Below are 24287 nucleotides of genomic sequence, written 5' to 3' on the forward strand. Positions count from 1 at the left end.
AATCAGCTGAGACTTTGAGCTCGCTACACTTGAGTCTGGTTTAATCACGGGTCACTGGAACCCAGGATCACACGCTTGCGTTCCTGCTTGCACGTAATCGGCCACATTCTCACGGCAGCCTTACAGGGCCAGGGCGAGCTGAATCTGGGCCTGCAACTCGCTTGCCTAGCTCCTTTTGCCAAGGGAATGACCAGTTTTCAGCTTGGACAGCAACAAAGCCAACTGCTTTGTCGTACGGGGGTCAGGGCCTATGTTAAATTCTGGCCTTTGTTTTGATTACAAGAGCATGGTAGAAAATTACAAACGTAAAAAGTTTTTTATTTGGAATAGTAGAGAGCCAATTGGCGGGCCTGCAGGCTACATATGGCCCGAAAAGGTTCTGAGTGGCCCGTATTGAGATCTATGGCTTTTGGGTACATAAACAGATACATGTCAGTAAGATGTAAGCAAATATTAACAAGATAGAGATGTATGTATGTTGTCTTCTTTCGCACCGTACGTATCCAACCGTGCTAATCGGAGGTGGAGACTTCATTACGTCATGTGATAGAGCTTCTGCATACGTGACACTCTGACGTCACGTGGTCTGCCATCACGTGATAATTTTATCATGTAGCCCATCAGACAGTATAGTCGAAGGATCATGCTATTGTAAGCTAACCCAAGTGCACGTTAAACCTGGTTAAAAATTAGGAAACTTATCGGCGCTGCTGCCTGTGGACAGAAGGGAGGAGGGGGTTTTGATGAATGCACGGTCGGGGCCCCAAGTCCATGGAGCCAAGAGCTGGGACAGGACCCATGCCTCGGGTCTAGTTTAGAATGTTTATGGGAATATGCAGCAGCAGCAGTGGCTACTGGTTCATGGTTCTGACACCGTTATTAGCCCCCTGAGCCCCCGGGGCCGCCTCACGTTTCTCCATGTAAGGTCATTTGCAATTTCACAGAGTAGATTTGCATGAAATGGGTAAACTGAGATGGATCTGAATTTCACCCTGCATCCTCTGTGTCTAATAGAATAACAATTATATAGTACTACTCATATGTCTCTTCTTTCCATAGTATAATGATAAATAATCATTATTCTAGTTAGTCTCAGCTGGCTATGTAGCTGTAGTTGGTGTACTTGACTTGCAATGAGTGTTTAATTCCTTGTCTGGATTGCTTAAACTTATCATCCATCCAGGGTTTATATATTGAGTACAACTTTGTGGGAATTCGAGAGTGATCATCCTTTAAAGAGACTGTCCCACACCATAGGAACGTGGAATTTCTACCACTGGCCCAATGTTGGCAAGAGAGATGTGTCATGTGCCATTGCTTGTTTGGGCAGGGGGTTGACCGTTTGACTTGGGTTTGAACATTCATAACTGAAAAATTTGACACAAATGTACGACCCTGAAGTTTGCTGGTGCGTGCGTGTGTGTAATTAACGGATTATGCGCGTGCACACACACAGGGAGAAACACCTTCCAACTTCTTTCCTCGTCAGCGAGCCCATCGCCGAGTTGGCTCTGTGAGCCTGGATTAGCCGGCTTTGGCCTCCAGGCGTAGGTGCCCAAACATCAACTCAGCGCCTCTTCCCCAAGCCCCCACAGCCCTTTTAAGCGTCTGCCCGTTGATCTGCGGAGTGGAAGTGTGTGGGCGTATAATCTGATGTCATTCATACGGGGCTGTCTGCGTTTTGCTACAATTTGATATATTTCTTTTAAGCTCGGGGTATGAAAACAACGGCCGTAAAGATGTCTTAAGGCCTCTAATATCCTGGCGCGAGTCGCACCGTGTTTTGAATATACGCGTCTGTCTTCCGTGAAATACAACATGGAATGCCTGTTGCGGCATTCCTTTGCCCAAGGTCATTGTTGCAGACGCTGTAAGCACAACAAAGCTTATTATGGTCTCGTGAGAGACAGACAGACTCCAGGAGTTGCTACATTTGGATGAGATGTGAAAATGAGATCCTGTCTGCGCTACGGATATTAAAGAGTCTGTCTCTCTTGGATAAGAGAGGGGGATTACTTTGGCATGCCGGCTTAAGGACTGCTACAGCTCAATAAATATACAAAAATAATAGGCCTGGCGAAATTCATCACTGCGAGATTATAAATAATTGTTGGGATGGTTATACGTGCCTATTTGGAATGTTTGGCATATTACTCGTGGATTACAGTGCAATGTAATAGATTTTCATGCTCACCGATTCTCATTGCACTCTTTGAGCAGAGTGTTACAATGGCATTGTATTCTAGATTTGAAGCTTTCGTGACTGCAAGGATTCATATTCTTAGGTTTTTTCGGTAAAGTCACGTAGGTAAAACATCTAAATTAATGAAAATAAAATGAAATAAAAATCACGACGTTTCGGAGGCAACACAAGTCTCCGTCAGCAGGTGGGACCGTCACAGCCGGATTAGCTGCATCAAGTGAGGCATTACATCTTGAATCATTGCCTCACTTGATGCAGCTAATCCGGCTGTGACGGTCCCACCTGATGACGGAGACTTGTGTTGCCTCCGAAACGTCGTGATTTTTATTTTATTTTATTTTCATTAATTTTGATGTTTTACCTACGTGACTTTACCGAAAAAACCTAAGAATATGAAAAATGGCATTGTAGCTTTACAGTTCAGATTCTCGCTCGTATATCTAGCTCTCTACCATCCACCAACCCCGCATCCAAAATGCTGGGTTGCTGGTGTGCATCTCCAAATCTAGCGGCGGGAATTATCAAAGCAACCAAATCGTTGACCAGCAAGTGTGGCGAATAATGCTTTGCTGTTCACCTCCGCCATAACTGTGCTTACCTCTTTCCACGCGGAAGGCGCAATGTAAATGTCCCGCTGGCGACGGGACAAATCCACGTGCCGCGATTGTTCCGTCACTCATCGAGTGACCCTGATGGGAATGGAAATTTCAACATGACAAGAGAAACGGAATCGCGGTAATAATAATTATCAAGTTGACCGCCGGAGTTATTTTATTGCAGTAATACTGCGGCGATCGGCGCAGCCCCGTGGTAACCTTTCTAAAACAATATGCAGCCGCAATTGAGGCCCAGAATTTATCTTCACCATTCGGAATGCCAGCCCTCTGATGGACAGTCTTCATTTGGCATTTGCGGTGTGCTACTGAAAGAGTTCAGTTAAAGTCATTGTTTTTCAAAGGCCACAGAGAGTGTCCGTGCACAATAGTGACATTTTCAATTATTGGCTTGTGAGCCATACATATATTTCCTTAAGAACATGCTGGGTGTTTTTTTTTATTTGAGAGAGCCATACACTCTTCTGTTTCCTTCGCCCCCTACGGTTAAATGGAACGTTCCAATTTAAACATCTGCACATCTAAGGTCCAAACTGTGCACTAATCTGAGCCATTCCGCTGTAGGGTGTTAAAAAAAAAGACATGTGCCTATGACTAAATCACCTTGAATTCGCCCGATCTTGGCAGTTCTCAGAAGCCAAGCTGTACTGACCCCGTATAGTGTTTGGATGGGCAACTACCATGCACGACAGGCTGTTGTAGTCTTTGGGTCTACGTGGTGCGGAACAAAAGGCAGTGAAGCAAAATTAACGGTTGTATTATATTTCGATTTAAAGCTTTCGTGACTGCAGGGATTCATCTTCTTGGTTATTTCCGTAAAGTCACGTAGAAGGGAAATAATAAAATAATAAAAATAAAACATAATAAAATAATTCTCACGATGTTTCGGCCACAACGCAAGCAGCCGTCCTCAGGTGAAGAACACGCCAAGCCTGGTGGTGTTTCATTCGGACACTGTCTTTCCGACAGACCTGTTCTTCACCTGAGGACGGCTGCTTGCGTTGTGGCTGAAACGTCGTGAGAATTATTTTATTATGTTTTATTTTTATTATTTTACTATTTCCCTTCTACGTGACATTACCGAAAGAACCAAGAAGGTTGTATTATACTTCCGTACTCCCGTCTATGATCCCCACCATCAGCCCGAACTGCCCAGCACGGTGAAGGTGTTGGTCAAGTGATCCCCCACGGTGTGGCAAGTTACTCATCCAGTGGTGGGACCGTGCATGAGCGCACATGTTACGTATTAGCTATGTGCAATACGCTTGGAGATTAGGATATTGTCTGGTGTGGGCTTGGCCGTCTGTAATCCAGCACAGCATTTCAGGTTCGGTGGGATCGCGCAGATATATCGTCATGCCTCTTTGAGACACCCAACCTGCAGGACTAGAAATTCACCAGTCGATGGCAGTACAGGCAAGTAGGTTTATCTGACCTTTCCCGTGCCGTTTTTGGGTCGTTATCTCATGTGCATGGGTTTCATCCGCATTGTTTTTATACTTTCTATCTTAGCACAGAATACTCTCTTTGTGTTGCAGCGATGATGAAATTGTGATCGTTGAGACAAAAGTCCTTTTGTATGTGCGCAGATGCTCGAGCCAATCCATCCTTCAAATGTGTACTTGTAATTCAAAGCACAGCGCAAATGTTCAAGTGTCCCAGTCCAGTCCAGCAGTAGTGACCATAATAACAGAAGTCATTGCAGCCGTTTCACTCGCAGTGTATTGGCAGTTGTTAAAACTACAACGGTTAGAAACTTCAACTCTGTGTTTATTTGTACATGTGCATGCATATGTATATATGCGTGTGTGATGTGGAGCGGTAGTGTAGCGGTTAACGCGCTGTGCTACGAACCCGACGACGGGAGTTCGATTCCCGCTCACGGCCAACACAAGTGACAATTATCTGAACTGGTCCTGGGCCCTCCCCTAGGTTGACTCAGCCTGAAATAAGTACCTGGTGCGCGAGACAAAGGCGGCCGCACGTGGCGCCGGCCACCCACCTCCTCGTGTGCCGTTGAGGCCTTCATAGGTGCTCGCTAACAGCACTTGCCCCAACAGTATTTAAGGGCTATACGGGGAATCTTTGTCTTTGTAATGATCTGCATTTTTATGTTGACGTGTGTGTGCCTCTGTATAGGTGTGTGTGCATGCATATTTATTCATTTGTGTGTATATGTCTGTGGAGAGTAGCAGTGCTATGGTTAGCACGGTGCATCACGATTCCCTCTCAAGGCCAATACCTGTAGCGATTATCTGAACCAGCCCTAGGCATCCTCTAGGTCGACTTAGCCTAAAATTAGGACCTGGTACTGACCCACCCACCGCCTCGTGTGCCGTGCTGGCCTTCATAGGGGCTCGCTTCACAGCATTTCCCCCAACGGTCTGTTAATGCTATACGGGGGATCTTTTTGGGTGTGTGTCCACATTTCTGTATTAATTTGTGCGTATGTGTGTGTCTCTCTCCAAAGGGAATACTTTGTTTGGAGAAGTGGAGGCGTCGTGGGACTTCTTAACCGGAGCGGTGGATCCAGAAAATCCATCTCCTGTGATCACGCTCTTCACCAAGTGAACCCAGATCACTTACCCCAGATCACTTTCTGGAATTTGCTTCATTTGACAAAAGAAAAAGCATTATTCAGGTGACTGGCAGCTCGGCTCGGGAGCGGGGGGGGGGGGTGCTAATGCACGTATTGTAGAACGGAATCAGAGCCGCCTAGATCCTGCGCTTAAATTCCACGCTCCCACCTTAGATTAAGGCAGCTTCTCAAGTGCAGCTGTCGCCAATGACTCCACCAAATAAAGAACTGCATAGAACTTCGCTTCGCACTTGATTTGGCTTCACCCAACAACCATGAGGATGTTTGTCCGGCAGACCCGCGTCGTTAAACCACTCGCTCATCGCTTCAGCTGAAGAATGTGCCCTAGAAGTCACGGTGAGTTTGACCTTTTTGAAGGATGCCAGAAGGCCCTGTGTGATATCACATCCGGGTACTTCCCCCAGTGCGATGTGAGGCTCCGCTGCGTTCTGGAGGTTTTTGGTAAGTCAAAATACGTTTCTGCCCTGTGCCAACATATGCCGTAGCATGATTGGGTTAAATTGGACTCGTATAACAGTAACATTTCAAGACAATGATACATTATTGCATACGTTTGTTGGTGCTTTAATTCTATAATAATCACAATATGCCTGAGCGGTGGTGGGCTGACCACTAGGCCTGTTGGTGTGGGATCACCGATGCGATGTCTGTTGCCGTCCTGCAACAACGAGAGACGTTCACGACACGTGTTGGCCGTATAGCGGATGTTATTAAAGGAGCCTGTGGTATTGGTAGAAAAAGGTGGCCGTTGTATATTGATAACAAATCGCACGCAAATCAACTTAATTAATCCGAATAGTTGTAAGATTAATAATTTTTTAAGCGTTTTTTTCCTTTGTATATTGTAGCAAAACATGCGTGCATATGCATATACGTCAAGGCCACCAAAACGTTTTAAGACTGCATTGAAATAAAAAAAAAACATTAAGCGGCTTGCAAAATATCACAACAACACGGCTTGCAAGTTATGTTTTATATATATATTTACAAAATACTACCGTACACTGGTAAATGCATATTCGAATTGTCAAGTACTGTGTGAGGAAAGGAGGTTTGCCTTTACTTGAAAATCACTTGAACTGAATTGGACAACATTCTCTTCCGATGTAACTGCTCCAGACCCCAGGTCTCCCTTCCAATCGAGATAAGGGCTCTCAATGGGCTGTCACCGTGTTAACTAAAGGGCAGCGTGGGTTCAATTTTTGGCCTAGGATGACAAATGGGAGAGTGAATGAAATACTTGCTAATCCAATTCTAACGGCAAGCGGCAAAGATACACATTAGGAAGGACCACTTCTCGTGTGCCTTTCTAGATCACCACCCATTATTTTCGGTGACAATTCTAGTTAGAAGGGCAATCTCTTTTTTTGCTGCAAATTCAATTCTTGCCGCTGCAATGCAGCAAGATGACATTCCGTAGCTGTTTGCAAATGCGCTTGGCGATTTAATGCAGTCACTTCACCGTTTTTATCACGCATGTAATCGTCTTGTATAGATGTGTGTTTCTGCCCCGTCGGGCCTTTTTTAAATGTTTTTTTTTAATAAACGTTGCTTCTGTTTCACACGTAGCAGGCTGCTGTTGTTTATGCGACGTTGAAAAAGTGAACTCGGTTTTATACGGATGGACGATGTAAAGTTTGAAGTTTGCGTTCATTACTGCCCAGAGATATGTGCCTTGTCGAGATGGCAGGAACGTTGCTTCGTCCAGGGTTCTGCAACCAAAATAACAAGAAGAGCCATTTTCGAATTCTGTAAAAAAAACTATTTCAAGAGCCGCGATAAAAGTTAATGCGAATCGGTGGGGTCCTTAATACATAACATCACAAAGCAGTCCTGAAAGAGCCGCATGCGGCTCTGGAGATGCAGCTTGATGGTCTAAGCCCCTGGCTAAGACCGTTTGTCCCACTGATGGTCACGGAGACATCGGAACATGTTCTCCGCTGTATAAAAATAGACGCTCCCCAACATAAGTAAGTGCTGTCGTTCATTGATGATTACCCCTTTAAGTTACCTAACAACATGGTGTGTATTTGGTCAAGTGAGGCTCTAGTGGGAAGCAGAGTACCGCTCCACGTTTACGTGACAAACCTTACTTATTGGCCGTGTCGTGTGGTGGCGGATTTAACGACGTGATATAACCCAAAAACCTCATGGATATAATTGGTCACGAAAGCCTGTGTTTTAACGTACAGTACTGTGTTCCCAAGTCTATGCTCTTGACCTTCACCAACCCACACTGACCGGTGTGGTGAAACACTTTCAAATAACTTCCACGATTTTCGGTCGAAGGGCAATCTCTCTTTACTGAAAGTGCAATTCCTGCCGCTGCAATGAAACAGAATTACAATACGTGGCTGGTTTCACATGTTCTTTCTAGATTTGAAGCTTTCGTGACTGCAAGGATTCATACTCTGTTTTTTTTGGTAAAGTCATGTAGGTAAAAAAATAAAATAAATTAAAACAACTAAATTAAATAACTAATTTAGTTGTTTCATTTATTTTATTAAATCACTAATTTAGTTTTCATTTATTAAATTTTATTGATTGTTTTACCTACGTGGTTTCACATGCTCTTGAGGATTTAATGCAGTCTCTTCGCCATCATTTTCACATGTATGTTATTGACTTGTATGGCTTTGGGAGGCCGTCATCCAGCAGTGGGTTGATAAAAGGACTGAACACGTGCCAGTCTTACTACATGCGTGTGACCGCAATTTGGACGGTGGGCTGGTGGGTCACGCCAAGGTGTGAAATGCCAACCTGCTTTGGGCGATGAGGTGTGTTTTTGGAGGCAGTACGGTAAATGTGCTGCTGACCGATTTTGTGCAAAGTTTAAACATTCCTCACTCATTTACTCCCACTCGAGGCAAACATTCTCGCGAAGACTGATCAATAATCTCAAATGGGACCCTCCTGAAAGTGATTTCTGAGACTCGGTGAGGCTATCTTGGGTGGAAACAAATAAAATACTTCTTCCTTCAATGTTATCCCGGATTGGGATACCGGCGTCACGTCACGAAACACGAAGTATCCTCTTTGGTGTCGCAGAAGCGTTGTTTGAACCCTCTGTGCTTGAGCACACCCCACAGAAGTGGATATCACAGAGCTGGCTCTGAGATCCTTTCTGTCAAGTGACCAGTGAGCCACACGCAGCAGAGGGACAGCACTTTCCCACCCGTTCTGCGTATGCGAGTGAGGTTCGTCAAACCCATACTTGAATTCTCAAGAGCTGGAATTCGAACCAAAAATTGAGCGCTCAGCCAAATTAACGAAACGACGCACGCGTAGAAATTGCAAATCGCGCAGCAAAACTCTTCAGTCTCGAACTCAACCGCCAACAGGGATGACGAGGCGAGGCTTGGTCGGAATGCGCGAGTGCTTGAAGCGCTCGGACGGAGTTCTACGCGGCCGCCGTCTTGTTTCTGCAGGCAATCAATAACTGTCAATTACAACAATTAATCCCTTGACACGAGTGCCATGGGAACGGCTAAGCGAGTGCCGAGGGAACGCGATGCACGCGAACAGGCAGCTTGTAAAACCTTAATATGGGGGGGGGGGTTATTTTTTTGTCTAGATCGTGTAAATGTGTCGTTAATCCCGCCACCACCCGACACGGCCAATTAGTAAGGTTTGTCACGTAAACGGAACATGCCAATTTGTTACTAGTACAGCACACCGGTGTGTTTGGAAAGCAAATCCTTTCGCCAGTAATTACAACTCGCATCATCAGGTGGACAGTCAATTCTATTTACGCGATCTAACCCAAACTAAAAAACCCCTATATTATGGATGATATTGGTCGCGAAAGCCTCCTCCGTGTTTAACTTGTAGAACCTTCCGTGCGACGACACTCGCAACCGAGCCGCTTAGAGGACTTGACAAGATCCACTGCCACTTTGTGTTTTATTTTTTACTGAGCGGCGGCGGCAAGGAGGAAGGGGGGAGGAGGAGAATTGCCGCTTCGGGGCCCAGCAAGGGGCACGCACCTCCGATTGAACAGCGGGGAGCAGCCCCCTTTCTCGCAAAAGGCAATTTTCACAATAACAAGGGGCGGGTTGCCATCGGTTCAAACAAGCGGGGGCAGTCGGCTGGGAGAAAGTAAAGAAACGCGCCGTGGCCAGGACCGGATTAAGGCGTGGGGGCTTCAGGGTTTGCAGCCCAGGAGCCTCCACCAGCTGGAGGGCCCTCCAGGGATGAAGTTAAAAGTTATTTCACTTGTGAATGCTGAATTTTATTTGTTGTTAGCCTTGTAAAATAAAATATTTTTATTTAACTTTGTTTTCCTTTTGAAAATATTGTAAAGGAGAGCCGACACAAGGTTGCAGGGGTTTCGTGTTTTAATCCTTTTCTCCCATCCACACCTGTCCCCAGCCGTCCCAATCTCGTTCCCTGCCAAAGGCCCCCTCTTCCCGCCCGTTCTCCCCTTATATCTCCTCGATCACCCCTCCCACTAACCCTCCTATTGGTGGGGATCCTTCCCCTGACACCCCTACAATATTATTGGGGACCTCAGTACCTGGAGCCCAGGGGCCTACAAAATCTCAATCAGGTTTTCCCTTCAGGCCGAGCGATCCGCGACAGATGGGTCGGTGTGGCCTGGAACCCTCCGCTGCCTCCTGAATCTCTTCGCCTTGGATCAGACTCCGGTGGCGTTCCGCCGTGGCGAGATGTGAACTCCCTCGGCCTGGTATGCAGGAGAGGTGGGCCGTGGGTTCGATCCCGAAGCCTGGGAGTCCGTATATTTGGAGTGTGTACGTTGTTTCTCGCCGTGGTCTCAAAACGTTTTTCTCCGGGTCCTCCGGTTTTTTCCCCCTTCCACGTTTAGAATCAACATCACGCGTTTCAAAGTATCTGGCTGCTATAAATGTCCACACGACGAAGCCACTTCGTTGAGCTATCATTTGTGGCCAGGTCGCTTCTGAAAAAGGAGCTACACAGCTTAGTGTGCCTTACCTGGTAGATGTTTTTTTTGATGTATAGATTCGCCCCTTTGCAGGTGAAGGTGTGGCAAGTGCAATTAGCAGCGAGCGTGCCGAGATGCCCATCCGTTGTGCTGTCTCCACGTCTTCGCTTGACGACACCAAGTGGAATGTGTGGCGAATACGGTTGGCATAAGCTGGTTGTTCACGTTGCCTGTCTGTGGGCGACCTTCCGAGAACGTTCAAACGACTTTCGCATACCCCAGTGCCTTAAATCGCTGTAGATATCACTTGCCGATGGGCATAACTGATCAATATACACGTGTGTCTGTACAAACCTTTGTCAATGCACGACTGGATGAAGCCCTCTGGAAACTGTGCGGCTTGTGTAGGTTCCTCGACGATGCTTCAGAATGTGGGGAGCATGTAAGTAGAGTACAACAATGGACGTTGCTGCACTCCCCTCAACTGCCCAACACCGTAGCCTATAACAACTTGTTTCGCTAGGTTATCATTAATCCAAGCACTGTCCAGGCTCAATCCCCATACTTAGCTTCTGAGATACGATTGTAGTAAGCGCATTCCGAGCGATTTGGCCATGGCCGATGATACTAACCCCAGCGTGAATGTGTTTCTGAATGCTAAACCAATTTTAATGTGGAGTCAGATTGAAAGAGCATGGCGTGAGCAATAACATAACCCTCGACTTAAAGCTTTCGTGATTGCAGGAATTAATATTATTTGGGTCTTTCGGTAAAGCCACGTAGATATAAAAAAAAATATCACGACGTTTCGATCGCAACACAAGCAATCGTCATAAGGTGAAAAAATAGCGAGACAGCTGCTGAGGCAGGATGTTATAAAGGTTTTTGAGATGGGTGGGGCCCAAGGGTCATAAGCGAAGTGGGTGGGGCCATTGTATTTCTTCACCTGAAGACGATTGCTTGTATTGCGATCGAAACGTGATTTATTTTTTCTATCTACGTGGCTTTACTGAAAGACCCAAATAATAACAAAACCCTCGTTTGTAATTTTCATTGGATCCAAGTAGCCGTCACGGTTCATCGTTGCTTCATTCTATGAGAGCCTTCGGAGGCTGCAGCACAGAGGTCAGAACGTCACACTTTAAGGGTGTCCTACCAAGGTCTCCTGGATCTTGAACCAAAACGTGGGGGGGGGGGGGGGAGGGCAACATTGTAGAATGAGTGACCTCCCCCACTCAGCAAAGTGGGAGCTTGAACATAGCCTCGAGTCTTGACGCTCAATAATACTCATGAATTCGCAAAAATAAGTCTTCACCGGCCCGTGTGTTGCATTTTACTGATTACAGACAGAGGCAGCACGAGGTCAGAACGTCAGATTTGAAAATGCACTCGGCAGAAAGCAAAGCAGACCGAAATGGAAATATTGTCGCACTCTTTTGCGAAATGTTCAACTGCGCCGCGGCTGTGCACGTGCCTTCCGTCGTCGCTACGAGGAGCGTCTTTGGCCGGCGACCGCACGGACAAGAGCCGGGGGAAATTATTGTTTTACATTTCATCATTTTTCTTTTATTGCAAAGTGGGTTCCCTGCTGCTGCGGACCAATTTCCACATTTCCCTTTCGGAGGAACGCGTCGTCACGGTTTAATGGTCGCCTCCACACCCCCTTACAGGCGTCCGACTGCCCACCTTTGTTTTGCAATTGTGCTTCGAATATAAACTGTTATTTGTGAATTATGACCGGATTGTGGTCAGTTGAGGAACCACCGCAATTACGTACTGGCACATTACGGCCAATTGTGCCCACGTGGTCCAGGATATAAAACGAAATGGGTTCAAAGAATATGTAATTACATTCTTATTTATTATTAACAATGAATGAATTAAACGTATCTGCCTGCATGCTGTAATTTTTTTGTCGGCATAGTTGTCAATATCTTGGTAGGAAACCCATGCCTATGTATGGTAGATCTAATTAAAAATAGCGTACTCAGAAAGGAATTTGTCCTCACATCGTAAAAAGAGTCTTGCGTCATCAGTCGGGCTTTGCTTGATAAGTAATGGAGCTGGGACGATTCATTGACAACTACTTTTTTGTGTAAGGTACTCGCGGGGCCCCTTTTAATGTAGCAGCCGGGACATAACACCGCGTCCCCCCGACAAGCCACGCCCAGCGGGACAGAGCTCACGATGCTGATGACCTCACGAAGCGCCGCCCACGACCTCCCGTCCAGCGGCACACGAGGGGACGGCGGTTAGACTTTTTTTTTAATCCTTTATATTAAGTTCGCTTGCTTGCTTGCTTGCGTGCTTGCGTGCTTGCTTGCTTGCTTACGACCGTCCAAATCTTTCGGTCGTTTTTTAACCCATTTCCCGTGATCCAATCGAGCTGACATTTTGCACACAGACTCGTTGTGCGAGACAATTAATGTTCGTGAAAATTTTTTTCAAAAATTTTACACTGTTTAGGGAAAACAAATTAAATATTTAATTACCAATTGCTTAATACTGGCAGACAATCATCTGACCCATAGGTGGCAGCCATCTCAAGCCAGAGGACGAGAGGACTCTAGCTGCCACGCATATAAAGGATTTAGAGTGAAAAACTTTGTTTTTACGGGTTATACTTGTTGCTATTTTCGTGTGATCCAATACTCGGAGAGTCTGGCTCTAATAAACAGTGACACCGGCGAGGTGACTCAGTGGTTCGAGCGAATGTGCGAGCAATCGAAGGGTTGCGATTTCACGTCCCGGTTCGGGGTTGACTCGGCTCGCGCTATATAAGCGTAGTGGGAACCACTTGGCTTCACGTGGGTTGGTGCCGCTGTGGCGAGATGTTAACTACCTCGCCTGGTATACAGGAGGTCGTGGGTTCCATCCCGATCCCGACACCTGCTGCTGTATATTTAGAGTTTGCGTGTCTCTCTCTCCCCGTGGTCACGTGGATTTTTCTCCGGTTCCTCCGGTTTTTTTTTTGGAGGTACTGAACCCCACCAGTTTCATATGCGCATTCACCGAACCCTTCTTAATTGGAAAAATTAAATATAATTTTTTCAAATTCAAAACATAGGTATATGTTTTACTGGTGCACAATCATATGAGTCGGGTGTGTGTCTTAACCTCCGCCGAACCCCTGGGGTTCGATCGAACCCAGGTTAAGAACCACTGGTTTAGAGAGTATTTGGCCGCTAGAAATATCCACATGATAAGCCACTTCGTTAAGCCGTTATTTGTGGCCAGGTCGCTTCTGAAAATGAGCTCACAGCTCAGTGGGTTTAACACGTCCGCAGGCTTTCACGACCAATATTAATCATAAGAGGTTTTTTGGTTAGATCGCGTAAGTATAAACGTGTCGAAACCTTCCACCACCCGACAAGGCCAATCAGTAAACAAAACGCCAAATAGTTACTACTTCAGCCCACCGGTGTGTTGAAGAGTGAATCCACAACATTAAAATTATTTTATGTATAGTTTAGTTTTGGTGCAGCGGCAAAAGTGTGAACACGCTATACCCGGCGTCGAGTGAAGACACAAATGAGAGGGACAATGTGGTCAGCGGTTACATTTTACTCCGCACGCTTGTACAACTCGTTTAAAATATACACAAGGAGAAAAAAATGTCAGTTAAAAGGCGCGAGACAAAAATAAATCCACAGTAAACAAAAAAAATGGGAGTCCCAACGTATATAAAGATCTTTTAATTCAACAAGTCGTATGCCTTGAACAAGAGCCTATGCCTAAGTATTTGGTATTGCATTATGTTTGTGGATACCTACAAGGTTTTATGCACTAGCATTACAGAATTTTTTTTTCATTATTTTTATTAAGTTCTAACTAAACAACAAAAATGTACACAATTATATATTTTTTTCAGTTATCGCAAGGTCAGTACTATAATTATATACCGGACCCTTGTAACAAACCAAAAAAAATCCCAATGAAAAATAAAAACGATAAGAACAAAAAAATGCCTTAACTTTTACATTTTTAAAAATCTGTTGTTTAAAGTTAAGTAAAAAAGTATGATCTCTTGTTCATTCATCTGATGAATACCGTAGGTGTGAGACGGATTATTCTGATCCATCGGAAGAAAAGAAAAAACCTTTTTTGTTTAAACTCCGTTTTGTCTTATTTTCTTTAAACGGTCACAGCGACGAGTGAGTGGTAACACCGGGTCGGTGTGGACGCGTGCGTGAATAAGCCCCCCCCCCCCCCCAAAAAAGGAAACTCTGCCGAGTGAAACCTTTGTGCCGTGATTTTTTTTTTGCCTGGTCAATATCAATATTTTTTTTGTATTTTTTTTTAAATCATTTTTTTAAGTCAATGTTTCTGCAATACAAAAACAAAGGAGAGAGCGAGAGAAGAAAAAAATAACTCAACCAGCAACAAGTGTAACCGTGTCATAACACAGAGTCCACTATACAATAAGCAGTGAAAGACGACACAATGATTCCTAATTATACTTTTTTTGTTTTTTTTTTTGCGCAAGATTTCATCCATAAAAAAGGCTCTATCAAACGCAATGATATTTTTTGTTTCCTTTACTTTCGTTTCCGTCACCCTAATGGTTATAGTACCGGTTATATACATTTTGGGGGGCGTGTGTGGATTTAGGTGCAGTTTTTCTTTCCTCCCAAGGCCCATAAATCCTTTTTTCCGTTAACCTCCCTTCATCCCCACATTCATTCCTGTTCCTCACCCCAGCGAGCCGGTTTCCTAAAGCCTGGTTTCCGCGACAAGCCGAGCAGCATCAGCCCACATTGTCCACGATACAAGAAGCGAGCCATCTTCACCATCGCATCGTCTCACCTCTCCTTTTAAAGGCGGCGGATTCGATATCATTTTTCTTCTTCTTCATTCAGGGGGCCAATTCGTGAATTCACGAAGCCGCCACACCGCGACATTGCCACGCAGCGTCCCAACGTCCCTCGCTCCGCACGGTGCCACGACGGTCGTTTCTGAACGTCACGGGGGCATCGCTGGGGGGTTCCAGTTTAAAGCCACCACGAGCACGCGGACGAATGGAAAATTATCTCCGGGGTCCAAACGTTTAAATTCAGGAAACCGGGGTGCAGGGGTGAGGGAACGTGCGATCGCCAACTCGCCACGCTCCCTTTCCAACCGCTACAAATCAGCCGAGAGATGTTAGACGCGGTGTGCTGCTGCTGCTGCCCGCTGCAGATGTTGCTGGCGGTCTCTATGCCGACATTCGGCATTTTCAGAGGTGCGCCGGGGGGGGGGGGGGGGTGCCGTGGCGAGCCGCGGCTCGAGACGACACGCGATCCGGCGCGCGCGTTTGGAAACGAGGCTTTCGACGCCTGCCGTGCACGACGCGGTCGACAAAGCGAGCGCCGGGTCGGACCCCCCCTCCCCTTCCCTTCCCCGCCGAGAGCTTCACGCCACCGTCGCGGCCGTCACGAAATAGAGACACCGCGCGTCGGATGCGCTGTTAAAAATAGATGGTGAACAGACAAGAATAACGATGACTTGGTGATATGCTGGACAGCGGCAGATAATTGCCAACTCATGACTCCCAAACCTTTGGCACGGGTGGTCCGGCGTAGGATTTTTTTTATTTTTTTTTACGAAACGTGGCCCGATTGTATGGGCGCATGCACCGTTACCACCAATTAACCCGCCGAGCAACCGTTCTGAAAACGAGACCCTAATGGGATGGCGGTTCAAAGGGCGGGGGGGTGGGTCGGGGGCGGGGGAGGAAACGAGCTGACGTTCTATGCCAGAGAGAGAAAGAGAACAGCTTTGGTCAGCGTGTGCAAGGGCTGTAAAAACATTGAAGAACGGCAATGAAATGAACTACCTGCGAGAGTGGCGCCGACGCAAGATGGTCCCAAATCGCAATTCAAGGACTAACAACGTTCAAATCCTGGCCGAGGGTCAACTTGGCAGAACGTGCCCCTGGGGGAATCGGAAAATTGAGGACCATTTTTCGTGGGGAGATCAACAATGGACGATCAATGGACAGACTCACCCCTGGGCATGAAAATATGGAGTTTCCACCACCGGTTCACATCCATGAATAGAAATGAGCTTTGAACTGCACGCTCTTTTGAGCAGGGAAACTCTCGTTGATTTATTTCAAATGCATGAAACGTCGCTTATAAGTTGAGAAATTAGTTGAGCAATTGGAACGACACTACGAGTGACAAGGAGAGGATTGAGCCGTGTTTGTCTTGGGCTGTCCACTGCACGTGCAGGACTATAATCTGACCTTAGCTTTGTTTGTGATATAACCACTCCGGGAGTCACACGCCCTTTTCTAACAGGCCACATTTTTTAATCCTTTATATTAAGTTCGCTTGCTTGCTTGCGTGCTTGCTTGCTTACGACCGTCCAAATCTTTTGGTCGTTTTTTAACCCACTTCCCGCGATCCAATCGAGCTGGCATTTTGCACAATTAATGTTTGTGAAAATTTTTTTCCAAAATTTTACACTGTTTAGGGAAAACAAATTAAATATTTAATTACCAATTGCTTAATACTGGCAGACAATCATCTGACCCATAGGTGGCAGCCATCTCAAGCCAGAGAACGAGATGACTCTAGCCGCCACGCATATAAAGGATTTATAGTGAAAAACTTTGTTTTTACGGGTTATACTTATTAAATATCTCATCATCGTAAGAGATCAGGTCCGGTGGAATTGTCTACTTAGCATCGAAACGCCTCTGAGTTTGTTAACAGAGCACGACGTAGTTTTCCAAAGGAGTCAACGTTTATTTATTTATGTTCCCTTAGCCTTGGGGGGGGGGGGGGTGTCAATTTATACGAATGCAGTACTAAAATATCCCGCACTAAAATATCCCGCAAAAGTGTTTGTTGATTCTTATTACCTCAAATTGGTCGCATGCTTCCAGCTTGTAAATCAAATTGGGGAAAAATCGTCCACACACCCTTCAAGGCTTCGTGAATCTACCGCGCACAAAAGTAGACTGTAAATAAATATCCGATTGGAATTATATTCTCCCGAATATACTTTCTGGGTCACTCTCAAGTTTGGCTGTGTAGTATTGAGACTCAATCCTCAACGAACTGATCCCATAACCGTTGATAGACAGTGCACCAACTGAGCAAAGCGGGTCTTAAAACATCACTCTTTGAAAACAAGAATACACTCGTACGTTGGCCGAAATGCAGTTTCCACCAATATTTACATGGGAAACGGAACACAGCGTCGATAGTTCCCGTTCGTTCGAATTATTTCCACACAAAATTTCGGTGGAAATTGCCTTGCACCCCCCCCCCCCCCCCATCATGAGTTTTCCCCGCAAAGTGGAACTCGGAACACAGGAAAAGAGTCCGTAAACATCACAACAACCATCCCTCCGTCCGTAACACCGCAGGCAACACGAATGCAAAATGGTGTGGATTGAAGGGGAAGTCAACACACGTGAAGGGGCGGGTGTGTGATTAATGTCGCGAGGGGGTGCAATCAGAAAAAAGGTTTAATTTGTTCACTTTGAGTAAAAAGAAAAATATTTAAAAAAACAAAGATGATAATAAAGTCCAACAAGTGATCCAACACCACCACAGCTCTTGAGAAGACTTGTGTTTCAAGGCTAAAGAGAGTAGCCAGGGCTTAGCCCTTTGATTCGATGTCGCTGGTAAAGGCTTGAGTTGAGCTGATGAGATGTTACAACCACGATGGACGTTTGTTGCCTTTGGCCTGAATTCTCGAGGCTTTATCGTTGCACCATTTGGCATCAGTCTTGGTCTTACTTTGGCCTTGTTACACAAAGTCTGAGCCCAGGCCTCACACGCGCGGTGCCTGAACCGAGGCCTAATGCCCGGGGCGTTTTGCCCTCAAAGGTGAATTAACTCTTTGAGCCTCATTCTTAGAAACGCTGGCCTTGAAAAACAAGTTCTCACGTGGCGTATAAAGACGGCATCAAGTCCCACGAGAGATGGCGAGCTTCCACCCAAGCGTTACAGCACATTATAGATTTGAAGCTTTCGTGACTTGCAAGGATTCATCTTAGGTTTTTTCGGTAAAGTCACGTAGGTAAAAAAATAGCAATTAATAAAAGTAAAATAATTTTTTTTTTTTAAAACCACGACGTTTCGGAGGCAACACAAGCTTCCGCACGATAGCTGTATCACTTGATACAGCTATCGTGCTGTGACGGTTCCACCTGAAAACGGAAACTTGTGTTGCCTCTGAAACGTCGTGATTTTTTATTTTATTTTAATTTTACTTTTATTAATTTAAAATTTTTACCTACGTGACTTTACCGAAAAAACCTAAGAATACGTTACAGCACAGTTGCGTGCGACGTGATTTGGAATGCCACAGTTCTCCGGGGATAGAAGCAAGCCCCCCCCCGCCACCCACGCCTTTAGCATTTGCGTTCACGGCGCTTCTGCGGCCGTCTGGAACGCTCTTCCTTGCGATATTAAGAAGTCGCTGGAATTTCTGCACTCTTAAGTCAACATTGACAAACTCGTTTCTTTAGAACTTATTTTTGTTGTGTACTTAAGTTTGTTGTCCTTCCCTACTCCCCCCACCCACCCCTGCCCGCGAAAGAAGTTCAACGTACAGTACATACAAAGTTTTTTTGAGAGAAAAGGGGGAAAGACCAGGGCCTCGCGCGGGGTGGGAGGTTAAACTACCGCACGTCCGCAAAGTCACGCCCGAGATGAGTCTCCCAAATCGCTCATTTAAGTCACCTCAGCTGTAACCCTGATTAGTCGTGACAGAGAGAGAGAGAAGAGAGAGAGAGACGTGAAACAGATACGAGGAAAAAAACCACTCAGCAGTGTTGCGTGTACATTAAAGCTATACCTTGCCGCGCTGTTTGGAGGAGTTGTTAAACCGATGTCCAGATATTGTTGCAAAGAGGTAGTAAGTATCAGCATTTGTAAAAGACAGAGGAGGACTGACCTTTAATATTATTATCATCATCATCATCTTATTTTACTGATTTTTTTTTAAACTTATTTTTCAATGACCATTGGTTCTAAGATTAAGTCGCGTGAGGTATAATTGCTGCTATGTTAAATTGATGAAACGTTACAGCACAGGGCACTAAGGAAGCGAGAAAGTGATGCCCGATATTTTTTTCGGCAGAGGTCGCGCCGACGGCCCCGTGGATAGGGAACGGTGCCGGCACGCGCGCATCAAGACCCCCATCAAGACCCCCATGCAGATGAGGAAGAGAGAGAGAGACAAACAAAAACCCCAAAAACTTCACAAGAGGGGGGGGGGGGTAGGCCCGCGTCTCCCCCACCACCCCCCCCCGGCTCGATCGGCACAACAACGCTCGGCCGCTCGACACGTGGAGCCATAAAAACCGGGAGAGAGAGAGAGAGAAGAGAGAGAGGAGAGAGCTTTAAGCGCGGGGAAGAGAGAGGAGATCGAGAGAGAGGAGATGGAGAGAGACGGGGAAAAAAACGACCGCGAGCCAAACAGGTTTCACATGCGACGGTGTTCATCGGAATCGGTTTTTTTCTACACAAGCGACGACCAAGAAGTCCGGGGTTTAGCAGGAGGTGGGCGGAGGGGGGGGGGGGCACGGGAACTGGGGAGTTTTAACGCGCGACCGTCGGCTGTGACTTTAAGCTTCCGACGAACAGCCCCGGGCCCATCAAACTCCGCGTGCGGCAGCACGGCCCGTGTCGCGGGCGCGCCGTGAGACGAGGCCGACAAAGATGCTCGTGCGGACCGATGGGAGATTCCCTCCCCACACCCGCCACTCCACCACCACCCCCCTTCAGCCGCACCGCGAGGGATCGATCGACGCGGCGATGAATTCGGCTCCCTCGGGAGTCCCTCGGACAGCAAGCGGCGACGCTCTGCCCGATGGGGGGGAGGGGGGGGGCTGCCCGTCAGGAGTGTTCTGCACCGCGCCCGCTGTGCGCCGTTCCGAACGGCCGTCGTCAGAGGCGGCGTGCGTGCGTCTACGCTATTTACATTTACCTGAAAGAAGCCAAATCCCCATTCTTCGAATGCCGCTCAGCGTCGTTCGTTAGCGGCGGAGACGCGGCCGTGTCTTCTCCCCCTCCCAAAAACCCTGGGACCCTCTGGACCCCGTCGACCCCATCACACACCCTGTTTTTGTTTCATTCTCTGAAAATGGTCATCCACAAACCCGCTCGGAACCCGCTCGGAACCCGCTTCGGGGGCTCCCCCCCCCCCCCCCCAACAGATTTAGTTGCGGACGCGGGCGCGTTCGTCCCATCAGAGACCGATTCCGCGTTCTGCTTCGTCTCCCCAACCCACTCTGGGAGCGTCTCCGGCTTCTTGGGAGGAGCGCAAAACGAAATGCGCGACGACGACGACGACGAGCAGAGACATCAACCCAACTCACGACCACCACCACCGCCACCACCACCACCACCGCCACCACCACCGCCGCCTCCTCCGGCCGCGGAGCGCGCGCACGCAGCACAACAACGCCCACAGGACGACAACTGGCCAGTTGTTGACGTGCACCACTCGCGAATTCTGTCCTCCGGTGCTGCGACCGCGATTCTTGTCCATTCCATCGGGCCGTGGCCACGGGGTCCTCCTCTCTCTGGGTTTGTTTCTGCAGCTGCGGGTGTCCGTACATGAAAGAGGGATTTGGTGTTTTTTTGGGGGGTTGGGGTTTAATTGGAAACAAACGCAGATGAAGGATCGCGACCTAAAACAAAAATCTCGTTTCGTCTTGAATATATTCACCGTTGTTGTTGTTGAAGTTACGATGTGTTTAAAACAAAAAGGTAATGAGCCCTTCCTTCCTCATTGGAGTAGAACAGAAGCTTTAGGTAACGGCAACACTCCTCTAAGACACTCAATGTATCCGACTACATTTGAGATCGAAACCCGTGTGCATGCCCAACAAACGAATGCACGTGCAGACACAGACGTAATTGTGACGACAGTTATCACCGAACACACGTCAGCAATCCGAGGACAAGTAACACACCATTCACTTCCAGGAGCTTCGACGCAACAGTGCGCGAGCGTCGCCACGCTTGAGGTCACGGACTTGATGGCGCACGGAGGCAGCTGGGCAGATGCTCTTTGTAACCGATGACGAGTTGGCATCGTCCCTCTCCACCGAGGTGGAAATCCCCCCCCCCCAGCGGCCGTGGCCAAGAGGGGGGGGGGGAAACGCCCCATCGGTGCAACTCGGAAACGAGTTCACCTCGAAGCCCGCGTGATGTTCCGCATTCCGAACCGGAGGTCGGCACGGCTCTGATCGATCGCAATCTTGAGCGTCGTCGGCGCGAAACCGCCCAGCTGGCAACCGAACCTGGAGCCAAGACGTTCACCGCCCCCCCTCCCACACACACACCACCCCTCGACCTTCACTTTGTGTTTCTCGGCCTCGGTTTTGGGCGGTCTGCCCCGCGCCGACCGCCAAGAGCGACGGTCGGAAACGGACTTGGGGAACCGCGGATTCGCGAAACGCGCTTAAGGTACCAGGGACAGCTCCCCCCTCCCCTCCCACCTTCACCTCCCCCCCACTTCCTCTCACTCCTCGTCTCGGTCAAGTCGCTCTGCCTTGTGGAAGCCGCTCCGGCTGCGTGCGGTTGCTTGATTGTTTTACAGGACCCATGTTTTCATCGACGGACGCAGCGTCCTCCCGTCCCGCGCGATCGACATCGCTAGCGCGCAACGGTTCGGACGGGCACGGGAGCGCGATGCTTCGTCACCAGCTCGCTCGCTCTCGCTCTCTCTCGGAGATTTCTTTTCATAGCCGAAAAACACCTCTTGCTAAGTGCATGAGGTTCCATGCACGTGAATGCGGATGCACGACGAGGAGTTTTGATAATTGGCTGAATTAATTGCATCTGTTTGAACGGTTATCCAAATTGCGTTACGTCTACCTGGCTTATTGGACCTCACACTTGCAAGAAGACTTCCCGCAGCGCATTGCGTGTCACCTATTAAACTTCATTCAAAGCGTGTTAAACTCTCCGCAAGCTGTGTGATGGTTCTAACAGTTACCGCTCCGCGTGGAAGTCCCGCGGTTCATTTTGCGATAACTTTCACCGAAAACGTCGTGCTTGGAAATGACAAAACTTTGCAGAGAGAGAGAGAGAGCCAGATGAAAACGTTGTTCGGCAACTTCCCTTCGTCCTGTCCGCTGATAGCGGACGCGACGTGAAGTCGCGGTGAAATTAACGTGGCGCCATTCGGAACAGACCCGCGGGTGGTGGGGGCGGGGGACACGGGGGGTGCGGTGAGATTGGCACACTTTTACCGGAGCTCGGCAAATGGCTCTCTCAGCCCCTCCTGCCGCTGCTGGCTCTGCCGAAGGCCGAGCGATCCCGCCGGGCCTTTATCCGGCGCTCCGTCGGCGTTGTCAGCCGTTGTCCACCCCCCCCCACCCCCATCCTCCCGGCGTGGTGAGAGAGACGAGCTGGAGGCTTCTCCCCGCCGACGCGCGAGACGAAAAAATGGATTTTGGAAAAACGCAACTCGGTTCGTCGAAAGGAAGATTTTACAAACGAGTCCTCTCGCGGGGGACGCTCAAAACCTGGGAGCCCTAACTCTGAAAAGAAGTGAACGATGGTTCGGGGGGGGGGCCCTTGAGGTTTCACGGTCTAGGCTATTATTTAATATATTATACCGTACTGTATAATTGTGATTTCTTTATTTGTAATCTTGATAGCGATCAGCTTTGAGCTTCACATTTGCACAAATGTGCGATGACATTTACATTACCCGCCTCCCCTGCTCGCAGATGCCTCTTACTTGGGATTTCTGCGAGGGAGCAGAGCGCGCCCACGATCTGCGTCGGGTTCTCATTTTAGGCTGAGTCGACCTAAGGGGGAGGGCCACGCCAAGTACAAACGTTCAAATCGGCCAATGGGCGAGACCCAAGAGGGGTTTTTTTTTTGCTGCTCGCAAAACGAAGACGTTTCGCAACAACAACAAAAATCGAATTTCGGTATCGTGTGGTGGATAGGGCCTGACAATCGAAATGTTGCGAGTTCCAATCTTGGGCCATCGCCTCTCCCGAGTCGATAAAATTAGCGACGAAATTGCGAGAAGTGGTTATCCTATGCAGAGAGAGACTGGTCCCCATCATAGGAATGTGGAACATCCCCACCGGCTCATGCGCCATCAACGACAACACGCGCCCCCCCCCCCCCGCCGCCCACAACACTCGGTTATTCGAGCGTGTGGGAAGAGACGCTCCAACGGAGACGTTGACCTTTGACCTTGAAAGATGCACCACGAGAAATAGGGGAGGGGTGGAGCGGAGGAGGGGGGGGGCTCCTCAGTGGTGCGCACTGGCAGGGCAGTGGAGGGGCGGAGGGTGGGAGGGGGGGGGTGAGGGCGGTGGGGGACCAAGGGGCGAGGCGGGGGGGGGGGGGAGGTGGGTTTGGGGGGTTGCGAGGCGAGTGCATCAGTTGGAGGTGTCGGAATGCACGCTGCCCGGCCCCTCGGTGGGAGACGTGACGGAGGAAGGGGTGGTTGCATCCTGCCAGCCGCCGTTAGCCTGCAAGGCCACGCGGGGGATCGGGAGGGGGGGGGCAGAGGGGGCAGAGGGGGCACACACGCGAGTCAGCAGATCGCACGGAACCGCGGACGAGGACGCATGAGCAATGGCGTTCAAAAAAGCATTGCATTCTTTACGCGTAATCTGCGGTCTACGATCGACGTCAATCATTCTCCTTCTTTCATACGCCGTTTCGAAAAAGCATCGGGGCACAATTGAATTTTAAATGTTGCGAGCCATTGGTTGCCGAGCGGAGTAGTCGTCGCCACCAGAGCCCGCGTGGCTGTGTAGGGCAGGCAATTGGTGATGCGCCTAATGGTTTGCACCTCGCCGCCGCGTTCGCTGTTTGGCGAGTACCACTGTCAATACCGATGGGAGTGCTTTATCGAGGGAAGCCTCAAGATTATTTTTCGGGTGCAGACAGATGGGGGTCACGAAAACCCATTCGCTGCACTCGCCTCTCCTGGCCAACGTGCAAGTCCAGCGCATTGGGAGCGTCGCGCGCGTTGTGATCTCTG

The 24287-nt window shown here is 48.3% G+C and overlaps 2 protein-coding genes across 7 annotated transcripts in view; one reads left to right on the forward strand and one right to left on the reverse strand.

The window, feature by feature from the left end:
- Window positions 1-6957, forward strand: part of DSN1 (DSN1 component of MIS12 kinetochore complex) — a 62836-nt gene extending 55879 nt beyond the window's left edge. For all 3 annotated transcript variants that reach the window (XM_061550671.1, XM_061550672.1, XM_061550673.1), the window contains one exon: window positions 5288-6957. In XM_061550671.1, coding sequence (XP_061406655.1) covers window positions 5288-5388 — 101 coding nt within the window. In that variant the 3' untranslated portion in view covers window positions 5389-6957. The remainder of the gene's footprint in view (window positions 1-5287) is intronic.
- The window catches only part of LOC133341875 (pre-B-cell leukemia transcription factor 1-like), an 801687-nt gene that overhangs the window by 542031 nt on the left and 235369 nt on the right, over window positions 1-24287 (reverse strand). For 3 of the 4 annotated variants that reach the window (XM_061550676.1, XM_061550677.1, XM_061550675.1), the window contains one exon: window positions 13869-23769. In XM_061550676.1, the coding sequence (XP_061406660.1) occupies window positions 23677-23769 (93 nt within the window). In that variant the 3' untranslated portion in view covers window positions 13869-23676. Of the gene's footprint in view, window positions 1-13868; window positions 23770-24287 lie in introns of those variants that run through there. The other variant, XR_009755069.1, reaches the window with a different exon arrangement.

This window comes from Lethenteron reissneri, chromosome 12 (genome assembly GCF_015708825.2).
Source record: "Lethenteron reissneri isolate LAM-NWPU_2019-01 chromosome 12, ASM1570882v1, whole genome shotgun sequence".
NCBI classification, from domain to species: Eukaryota; Metazoa; Chordata; class Hyperoartia; order Petromyzontiformes; family Petromyzontidae; genus Lethenteron; species Lethenteron reissneri.